The 10,521-nt window shown below is 40.5% G+C and overlaps 1 protein-coding gene across 2 annotated transcripts; it reads left to right on the plus strand.

The window, feature by feature from the left end:
- Positions 1-2,615: 2,615 nt before the first annotated feature.
- Positions 2,616-9,084, plus strand: PCMTD2 (protein-L-isoaspartate (D-aspartate) O-methyltransferase domain containing 2). Of its 2 annotated transcripts, none has more exons than XM_010076050.1 (5): positions 2,616-2,946; positions 4,240-4,342; positions 6,138-6,309; positions 6,841-6,964; positions 8,468-9,084. In XM_010076050.1, exons 1-5 carry the CDS (start codon positions 2,640-2,642, stop codon positions 8,848-8,850), a joined length of 1,089 nt encoding a protein of 362 aa, XP_010074352.1. In that variant the 5' UTR covers positions 2,616-2,639; the 3' UTR covers positions 8,851-9,084. The 2 variants fall into 2 exon arrangements, with proteins under 2 accessions (XP_010074352.1, XP_010074362.1); XM_010076060.1 differs by having other exon boundaries at positions 6,922-6,964.
- The last annotated feature ends 1,437 nt before the right edge of the window (positions 9,085-10,521 follow it).

Consider the following 10,521-nt stretch of genomic DNA (forward strand, 5'->3'; position numbering starts at 1 on the left):
GCAGCCTGATAACGCCGGTAGCGATGGAGCTGTGTGGCGTGGGGCTTTTTAATGGGTTGTTTTGGGAGGGTTGGAAGGGGTCGGACTGAAAGCTTTGCCAACTGTAGGGTTTTTTTAATGAGAAAACATCGTCACCGTTGTTATTGCTTCTGGAGCGGGTTATGCCAGAGCAGGGATTACCCTGGAAGGCTGTTGGGGTGAAGAATTGCGGTTTTGTGTGTTGGTGTGAGTCTTCCCCTTGTGCATCTGCTGGTGTTTGCCTCGGAAGAAATGGCTTTAATCTCAGTGTTTTGTTTTAGAAGTCAGAATGCAGCTTCTCCTGTCAGGCTTGTTTGTTTCTTTGGTTTTGTTTTTCTTAAAGGGGAAGATGGCACCATGCAATTGAAGGGATGTTTCAACGCTAAAAGGCTGCTTGGTTTCGTACCTGTGTTGTGGTCCGCTCATGATCATAATTTTTGTATGTGAACTTTGGGCTTCCTCGGATTCGCGGAAATCTGTGGTTTACCCAGAAGTGTGAAACGTGCAGCTGTGCGAATTCTGGATGGAGAGGAGCTTGTTTGAAAAAGTTTGTTAAAAATAAGTCCTACTTTTAGTCTTGGTTCCCACTTCCAATAGGAGAAGGGAAACAAGGTTAAACAAATGTGGAGTTATCCAAAGAGGAATTTAAACGTAGGAGTTCTGTGTATAAAACATGCATTTTATTGCAGGTAAGCTAGTGACACTAATCATTTCAGAAGTAACTGACACCTGTCACAACTTGGAGATTCCTTGATCTCCATTAGAAAAAAATGTCTTCCATGTTGTAGCCCATGAAAGAGCAGATGTTGATCACATAGCTGAGCTAAAACCAAGTTGGACCAGTTGTCCCAGTTGGGGCTTGCATACATCAGAAAGAATTTGTTGGGGATACAAAGTGGAATAGTGGTAAAGCCGTAACTTTTTAGTCATACTTTAAATCTAAAAAATTAGATTTTTAATAGGACGAAGAGCCTAAGTGGAAGAAAGAAGCAAGTCTAAGAGCAAAATATACAATAGAAAGTCAATAGAATCAACACCCTGTATTTTAATGCAGAATGCTATATAGAGCATACTGGCAAAAGGGATAAGCAGCCCTGTATGTGCAGATGCAGTGAGTTCTTGTGTATGTAAGAGGAGAAAAAAAAATAAAATTGGCTGATGAACCCACCTAAAACTTCAACTTGATGTATTTCCACTGTGAAGTAATAAAACACAAATAATTTTTTGTAAAGAAAATGAAGGAGTAACTGCAGAAAGGAGGGGGGTGGCATTTTTTTTTAAGTTTTATTAATAGTCTGGAACTGGATTGATGTGTTTGAGCATGAATGTATTAAAAACTGGCTCAGGTTCCCTGGCTAAGTATATCCCGTCTTGTGTGTCTCCACAGGTAACCGGGATGGTATGTTATTTGAGTCACTGTGAAATTTCCTTACACTCCTGTAGCTTTTCTTTGTTTCCTCTGAAAATGAAAGTGTATAATTTGCTCGTGCTGAATGTAACAAATAAACCCCAACAGTTTAGCTGTAGGCAGATCTTCTGATCCCAGCAATGAACTCTAAAGCTGCTGCTTCTGTGCTTATTATTGCGAGCAGCGAAAGGCATTGTAAATAAATGCATTTTTTAAAAAACATGTTGTGTTTTCTGAAAGGTTTCTTATTTTTTAAGATAATAGGAAGGGAAGGAAAGCTAGATTAATTTTGAGTGATAAGTTCTTCTATGTTCTTCTCCCCCTAACTTTTTTTTTTTTAAACCTATTGGTATTTTACTACATGAAGCACATAGTCATGCTTAGTGTAATGCACAGTTAAGGAAGGTGCTTGCTTTTTTCCCCCCCCCCACACCAACAAGCCTGAATAGGTTGCTGGAGATGATTGCATCAGTGAAGTCAAGTGTTTGTAGTTCATAAATCTGTGTCACTGAGGAGTTTCCACAGGCTTCAGTGGAAATTCTCTTTGCCATTACTGTCTTTATCATTACGTCCTTTACTGATGATGATGGCTCAGACTCTGAAGATGAGCTGTGTGAAAGTGCACTTGCTGAAGTAAGTAAGCTTGTACTCTAGGTCAGAGGGTTTTTTAACCATTATGAACTCGGTGTCCTGATATTTTTTCTCTGAACATGCAGTTTGGGATTTTTCTGGTTCTTGCTGACTGTGCTTTAGTCTCTTAATTTCCTGTCTATCAGAGATAGAAAGTCTGTATGGCAAAAATTCTGCCTGGCAAGCCAGGTGTGCACTGGTGGTTGGATTTGCAATGGAAAAAGACCTGTAAGCACAGGAGCTAGAATAATCCTTTACATTAAAAAGGTTCAGTGGAAAAAGCTGACGTGCTAGTAAAACACTGGTAGTGTTTGAAGACAGGCATTCCATATTTTAGTTGTCTATTGTGACCTGCTAGTGGCAGGTACTAGTTGCCAGATCTGCTGCATTTTGATTTTCATTTTTTTTGCTTGGGTGGACAGTGGTAGTGGTAATGTTTTTCTGGTGCTTGTTGTACTTAAAGTACCTAAAGATCTCTCACAAAGTACTTCATATACAGCAGCATAATTTAGTGTTCAAGTGCATGCCACAGCTCATCTTCCTTTATTCTTTTAGTTTTAGTGCTTATAGGAAACAGTTGAAGATGGGAGGTGCAGTGAGTGCAGGAGAAGATAATGATGAATTAATTGATAACCTGAAGGAGGCACAATACATTCGGACAGAACTGGTGGAACAGGCATTCCGGGCCATTGATCGAGCAGATTACTACCTGGAAGAGTTCAAAGACAATGCCTACAAGGACTTGGCATGGAAGCATGGAAATATTCATCTCTCAGCGCCGTGCATTTACTCTGAGGTGATGGAAGCTTTGGATCTGCAGCCAGGGCTGTCATTTTTGAATCTTGGCAGTGGCACTGGTTATCTGAGTTCTATGGTTGGACTCATCTTGGGTAAATACCTTTTCAATCATGTTAACTGTTTAGATTAAAAAAAGTTTTGAAATTGGGAATGAAGCATTCCTCAAGTAATGAAAATAAAGGGAAGATAGGAAAGTAAAGAATGCATTAATCTAGCTGGACAGTTTATCAGGGTTCTTGCAACCTTCTCAGTGGAACTGGATGGGGTCCAGATTTCTGTGGCAGTTCAGTACAGGCAGCGATGTAATTATACAGGTGGCTGTAGTGGATTCCTGCAGGACTGGACATAAACTTGCATTTGTTACCCCTTAAGGAAGAACCCAGCTCAGGGGCAGGAGTGCCATGTTTAAACAGGATTGAGCATGTCCACAGAAACCTGTGGCTCTTGCTGCCCTGTGCCTTGCTTAGTTCTGTACGGTCCTGTCTAGACTGAAACATGTTTGAGATCCAGTTTTAACTCTTACCAACACCCAGGTGGGAATAGACTCTGGAAAGCAGCTAGTGCATTGGAACTGATCTTGTGGCCGCATCTAGAGGAGTTGGGAAGCAAAGCATCAAAGTGCAATTACACAATTTGCCCTTAAGTATGTCAGTCAGCAGTTGTGGTGCCAGGGTAGACAGCAAATGCCCAGAGGGTACATATTTTCCTTCTGTGGGGGTGTCAAGAATTTTAACTGCTGAAATGCTTGTTGTCAGGAGAGAGCCTCTCTCCTGTCTCCCATTTCTGGTGTTCTGCTAGGTTTGTTGAGATTACCTGGGATGCCAGGATGTAACTCCAGGGCTTTTGGATTCTTTTGAATTTTTGGATAAGTTACCAAGTCAGTTCTGAATAAAAACCAGGAGTGCTGAACAACTTGCTTTCCGATTTGTTTTTGCTGTTAATTGAGGTACAATGTATGGTGACTGTTCCTGCTGCTTTCGAGGAGATTTTTAGCATATCAGCAAGGAGGTCTAAAAAAGATTTTTTTGAGGGATTTATTAAAACATGCAGACTATTGTTCTGCACTGGAATTTTTTTGAGCTGGTCAGTTTTACAGCAATAGTATTTCTTCAGTATCAATGTTTCCCTCCTATAGAGGAGTTTCTTGCATACTTAAGAGCAAATGATAAAAAAATCAATTGTGCAAAACAGCCTCATTTGCTGTCAGAAATTGCAGGTGTATATACAGTTCCCATTGTAGTACTAAGACAGCTGAGCCTACACGAGCCCTGACTGTCTGGCGCTCAAGGAGCAATCTGTTACAGGAAGTAACCAAAACTGGATTCAATCCTGCTGGATTTTGTGCGGTTGCCTGTTACCATTCTCCTGTTGTTCTGAATTTCCAGGTCCTTTTGGTGTTAACCATGGTGTGGAGCTTCATTCTGATGTGATCGAATACGCGAAGCAGAAATTGGACTTCTTCATTAAAACAAGTGACAGCTTTGACAAGTAAGAACGCGTAATGCCCCTTTGGATTCATTTTGTGCGTTCGGCTTTAGTGATGGCAGTTCTTGCTGCCGTGTGGCAGCTCTGGATTCAGGGTAATCTGAGGATTCTGGCTCCTTAGGCTTGCTGAGCTGCAGCGTGTGACCTTCTAAGCTGATGGGTATTGTGCAGGAGTTTCAGAAATTTTTGCAGTGTTTTTAATAGCAGTGCTGCTCCTGCAGAGCTTAGAGGAAGCTGAAGAAGGTTACTTATTTTAAAATGTGCTTGCAGGTAACAACTTGAAACTTGCAAATAACAGCAATAGCTCTGTTTGTGATCTGAGAGCGTGCCTGGTTATCAGAAGAATATAAACTGATCTCTGTGGTGGCCTAATAGGTTTTATCTGAGAAGAAGAAAAATGGGTATTTTAAAATATGAAGGTAGTTTTATGATGATTAAGTTGGTACTAAAGCTGCTCAGGATTTGATTTATGTTCTTCCTTAGAACCTCCATTTTGCTGCTGTCACAAGTAATAACTTTCCAGCAAGATAACCATTGCCAATAGTAACCTCAGCAATAAAAGTTGCAGCTGTCATATTTTTGGATCCATCTCACAGTTTGTTCAAACAGGGAAATAAAGCATCTCTGGATAACTGATAGTCCTCCTCTCGTGGGAGGAAGAAAATTTCAGTCATTAGATTCTGGAATTTAAACTACTCAGCCTTGTGCTGTTACTGCTGTACTGGAAAGCTGCTGATGACAGGGCTGTATTTTCTTGATGTTGGCAGCAGACCGCAAGGTTTCAGCGTGGAAGGTGCTTGCACATAGATGACTGGCTTTTTTCAGAGTCACATTGCTATTGTTGAATGGATGTTCTAAGAAAGACTTTTCTCTCTCCAGACAAATATAGCTATGGAGCAAAAGGGAGTTGAATTCAGAAATCAATGTGACTGGAAAACTGGCATTGCTGAGAGAAGTGGCTGCTGGTTTATGCTGTTAGAACACCGCGTGCAGGAACTGGTAGCTGCTTGCTCTGAATGTCTAGTGTGCTTTGCAAGAGCAGAAAGCTTCAGGAAATGTTTAGGAATAAAGAGGTGCTATATTGAGCTGCTTCTCAGGATACCCATAGAAGAGTGGATATGTTCTATCAAAACCAGCCCTTAAATGTGAGGCTTAAAGCTTATGTAGATTAGGAGCATGTAAGAAAACCAAAAGCATCATAGAACCATTAATTTTTCCTCTAAACTGAATCAGAAATGCTATAGGCAAAAATTCTCTTTTTGAAGGGTGAAATCACAGTTCTTTTGAAGCTAATGGCAAAACTTCCATTGGCTTCAGCAAAGCGTGTTTCTGAAGCTTCAGGTTACAGTTCCCCACAACATCTGAAAACCATTTAAAAGCTTTTGAAAATGCCAGAAACCCCTTGGTACAGTCCTTAGAAGACTTTAAAATTTGGAATTGCAGGTCTAATATTTATATTTGCATATTATAACTGTGTCAGCCTCAGTTGACTAAAAATAGCTTGTTCTGAAGAATTACATGCAACTCAAGTATGAAATTACGCATCCTTATCCTTTGGAGATTTTCATCTATGAATTCTCACCTCATTTTTCTGTGGTTTTGAGTCTTCTAGCAGTGGTCTGTTCTGATAATATTTAGAATATATGGGCTTCAGAAGAGAAATCCCATGAAACTGGTTTTTTTTTTTTTTTCCTTTGGCATGTATTTTTTGTTGTTTCATTTTTTTTCAGAATCATGAAAATAATTCATTTGATAAATTGTAATATTCCTGTATGATACCCATCTTCTTCATTTTCAGATTTGAATTTTGTGAGCCATCTTTTGTTACCGGCAATTGTTTAGAGATTTCTCCGGACTGTACTCAGTATGACCGTGTTTACTGTGGTGCTGGAGTACAGAAGGAACACGAAGACTACATGAAGAACCTGTTGAAAGTTGGGGGAATTCTTGTCATGCCTCTAGAAGAGAAGGTTGAGTGCCTTCAGATTATCTTTTTGGTGTCAAAGTGTGTTGTTTTAACGGACTTGTACGGCTGAGGTGTGGGTATCTGACCTTTCAGCCCTGTCAGGGTGGTTGAGACAAGCAGAGCGCAGAGTTTCTTCCCAGTTAAGATGCTGTGCAGTGGGTTAGTGTAAGAGATGTGAGCTGCAGCAGAAATCCAGTGATCTACAGTCTTCCTTCAAGAGTGAACGTTCATCGGTGACCGAGGTGTTTTCTCAGTGGTTCTGGGTCAGAACTGAGGAAGAACTGGGAAAGCAGGGGGACCCACACTGCCAGTGCCCCATACTCATTGCAACATTACTTCGGGCTAATCCTGTAAGGAGTTCTGAATTTTCTCAAAAAAGCCCCAGTGTTTCTCCTTATTACCTAACTTTTACTGTTGTAGCTTCTAGTACTTTAACCACTGTTCTAGGCAGAAAAGTTGTTGGTTTTTTTTTTTGTTGTTCAAAAATCTTGCTGATGTTCACACAACGGACAATAATCTCCTTGTTTTGTTTTAGTTAACGAAGATAACCCGTACTGGTCCTTCTGCCTGGGAAACTAAGAAGATTCTTGCTGTTTCATTTGCTCCTTTGATTCAGCCGAACCACGCAGATTCAGGAAAATCAAGGCTTGTTCACTTGCGTGAGTACAGACATTCTTGTGTATAGGGGAGCTTTCTTCTGCTCTTTGGCTATAAGCTGCACCTTGCTTCCTTAGATGTAATGTCCCTATGAATAGTTTCAGGGAAAATTACTTCAACTACTTCCTTCTTTGGGCAGTTGTCTAAGTCTTGTGTTGGATCCCAGGCTATCTTTGAGTACATCTGCAGACATCTGGTGCAAGAATCAGAATTTCCTAAAATAGATTCTAAATACAAATGATTTCTTGTGAAATTGTATCTCAACTTGGTGGGATGTTTGGTCATTGTTTTTGCATGTGCAGACATCTGTTTCAATCCTGAATTGCATACTATCATGGTCTCGGGCACTGTGCCATGGTGATGGAAAATACACAAGCAGTACCTGGGAACAAACACTGTATCTGCTCAAAGGCTCCCACTGCCCAGCAATTCAGAATTACCCTGAACCTGGAGCGCTTGAGGGATCTGTTTGAAATGTGGGTTGTATGCAGTGGCCTCAATCTTTAGATTAAGACTTCAGTGTAGAGAGGCCTCTTAAGCACACATGAAGACAGAGATATTTCCATAAAGAGATTAGTCAGGCTTTGTTCTTATTCTGGAAAGGTGTCTTTGCATGACAACAGCAGCTCAGTAAGCAGTCAGTACAATGCTGTGAAGTCCGCTAAGTGCGTATTTCAGCATGGTGGCTTTCTAGTGAGACCTACATAGACTTTATGTGTGGGTTTTGTTTTTTTTCCTGGTTCCTTCAGGTCACAGGAATGCTTATTTGTTTTTAGAAGACAGGGGGTTTGTTTGTTTCAGTTTAAATTCATTTTAGAACATGGCTGTGTGTGCATCAATACATTTTTTTTCTTTATGCTGCATGAGTTATGTTGTGCACTTATGGGCTGGCAGAAGACAGAACAGTCTTCCAAACCATTAATGTGGGAGGTATTTTAATACAATAACTTATTGTGCGCTTCTATAATTACTTTTACCAAATGGTTTCCAGCCTGTCTTCACCCACTAAGTCTGAAGCAGTTTTTGAATAGCATAAATAGTACTCAAATTTTGTAAGTAAAGAACTTGGCAAAGCTGAAGTAACTTCACAATAGAAAAATCATTTTATGGAAGACTTAAGTAGACTTCAGGTCTAGTTATCTATGGTAGAAAAATATCTTTTTCTAAGTTATTAAACAGTCAACAGTTTCAGTCACTAAGTCTGCATTCTTATAATCTTTAAGGCATGTGTATCTTAAAATAATTGTGAGGACTTGACATCAAAATATGAAACTCCTTTCATCCCATTCTTTGTCTTCAGTTAATGAGAGAAATGCATAATTAAATTTTGTTTGGAAAGTTACAATACAGTTTATCTGAGTTGACAGGAATTGAATAGGGCTGTTTTTGTAATCACAGCAGGGAATTGAAGTGTCCTGATTTAATTTGAGCAAATACAACTTTTTCTATGAGTACTCTTGAGGGGAGTTTCTCCATATCTGTTCATGGTTTTCATTTTGTTTTAGCCCCAGTGGCTGTTCGCAGCCTCCAGGATCTGGCTCGCATAGCCATCCGAGGAACCATTAAAAAAATTATACATCAAGAAACAATAAGCAAAAATGGAAATGGGCTGAAGAACCCCCCGAGATTTAAACGAAGACGAGTGCGTCGCCGTCGCATGGAAACTATTGTTTTCTTGGACAAAGAGGTCTTCGCTAGTCGTATCTCCAACCCGTCGGACGATAACAACAACAGTGATGAAATGGAGGATGAGAGACGAGAAGAGGAAGAAACTAAACCCTCTGAACTCAAGCCAGATCCCCCTGTAAACTTTTTGAGAGAAAAGGTCTTGAGTCTGCCTTTGCCTGATCCCTTGAAGTATTACCTGCTTTATTACAGGGAAAAGTAATTTCCTTCTTCTAGGAAGTGGGAAGTAGGCAGAAAATAAAGTACTCTTTAGGGCTTGACAAATGTATACCACTTGCTTGCCTGCTAATATGACCACCCAACGCAGTAGGCTAGCTGGGGAATGTGGCTGCTGTATACTTAAACGTTATTATAGCTTTTTAAAGTGTTTTTTTTCTTCTTGGTTGTGTGCTATAGTTTTATCCTACAGCAGGGATTCCTTAGAAAGCAAGTTGGTAAAATGCTCAGCTGCTTCTGGAAAGGAGGATTTAATTCCCTGAAACTAACTGCACAGAGATATTCTAAAAATCTCATGGCTGCTCTACTGAATTGCAGTTTTTAAATATTCTTCAGCCGTTCCCCAAAGACCTTTGCTGTCTGTGCTCTCTCCCACTAGACCTGCCATGTGTTTCCCATGGTGTGTGTTTAATGAAGGATGAAGATCATTAGTAAAAACTGACCTGGTAAATTTTGTTTCTTCCAGTAAACTGAAAAAGCACAATTTTTATAGGCATGAAAGAATTTTTGGCATTGGGCCTTGTGGCATCCAGGTTTTGAATGAGAAGGAAAGCATCAGCTCCCCTTTGCTTGGTCTCAGTTTTGCTTATAAACTATATATAATTTTTCAGTACAAGGTAAGAATGTTTTACAGAATATTGGTTTCCTTAATGGGAAACTCGTGTTCTAACGAATTAGTCTAATGGAGATGCAAAGGTTTGGGTTTGGTTTTTTTAACGCGATGGAGGCAAGTGAGGAGTTGAAAAATGGATTAGCTTTGATGGGATGCTAGGGTAGTCAAGGTTGTGACTGTTGTCTCTAGAAATGTTTCCAGGGTAATTCTGAGTGGGGAGGAGGGTAGAGAGGAGATGCATAGCAGTGAGTTCGTGAAAACTGCCTGTGAAAGCAGAATCTGTGGATTTTGCTGTTGTGTGAGATAATTTACGACTGCTGGGCTGAACAGAGTGAAGGGCAGAGTGTGGGCCTGAGTGGGGTGGCTTGTGTCCCAGTAATTCAGCCAAATGTAGTTTTGTGGAGGGTACGAAGAACCTGAAAACAGTCTAGAAAGCCAAATTGATGCAGTTCTTAACGAGTTCCTCTGTGTGCCCCAGTGTAGTGAAGTGGCTGGAATACAGCCTGCGTACACACAGTCCGCATGCAGCAGGGAGAATGAAGTTGATGGATTTGGTAGCCTCTGGTATTCCTGCAACAATTAAGCAGATATTTTAAGAGGCTCGTATAGAAGGACTTTACACTCCGCAGTTCTGTGGATGTGAACTCTAATTTTTATTCCCAAGTCTTCCTGAAGTCTTCCTGTAATGGTGATGGAAGGAGATACCACATTTAGAAGGGGAAGTTTACTTGGTTCAGGCTGTCAGAAAAATCTGAACTGGTAAAGGCTGGAAAGAAACCCTTCAGCTTGTAGTGATGTGAAATACTCCTAAAGCTGGGGGGGTGAAAAATCCCATCTCAGCAGGTAATGAAGCTATGTTAAGGCATTTCCCCATGAGAAGCACTTAAGTTGGTATCGCTTTCATATATTTTTTTTTTATGCTGGCTCCTCGTTTTCTGAGGAACGAATGAAGACTGTCTTGCCAAAAACATGCTGGGTTTTCGGTTAATGGTACTGAGTTGCACAACTTGCTTAATGATAACTGGTATTTCAAAGTTCTGTGCG

The sequence above is a fragment of the Pterocles gutturalis genome, unplaced genomic scaffold (assembly GCF_000699245.1).
Source record: "Pterocles gutturalis isolate BGI_N339 unplaced genomic scaffold, ASM69924v1 scaffold43236, whole genome shotgun sequence".
In the NCBI taxonomy this organism is placed as follows: Eukaryota; Metazoa; Chordata; class Aves; order Pterocliformes; family Pteroclidae; genus Pterocles; species Pterocles gutturalis.

What these genes read in the sequence shown, in the direction of transcription:
- PCMTD2 (XM_010076050.1), top strand. Translation starts at nt 2,640, where the DNA reads ATGGGAGGTGCAGTGAGTGCAGGAGAAGATAATGATGAATTAATTGAT. An exon ending in ACAAGTGACAGCTTTGACAA is followed by an intron (nt 4,343 to 6,137) that starts GTAAGAACGCGT and finishes CTTCATTTTCAG; the next exon opens with ATTTGAATTTTGTGAGCCAT. An exon ending in ATCAAGGCTTGTTCACTTGC is followed by an intron (nt 6,965 to 8,467) that starts GTGAGTACAGAC and finishes ATTTTGTTTTAG; the next exon opens with CCCCAGTGGCTGTTCGCAGC.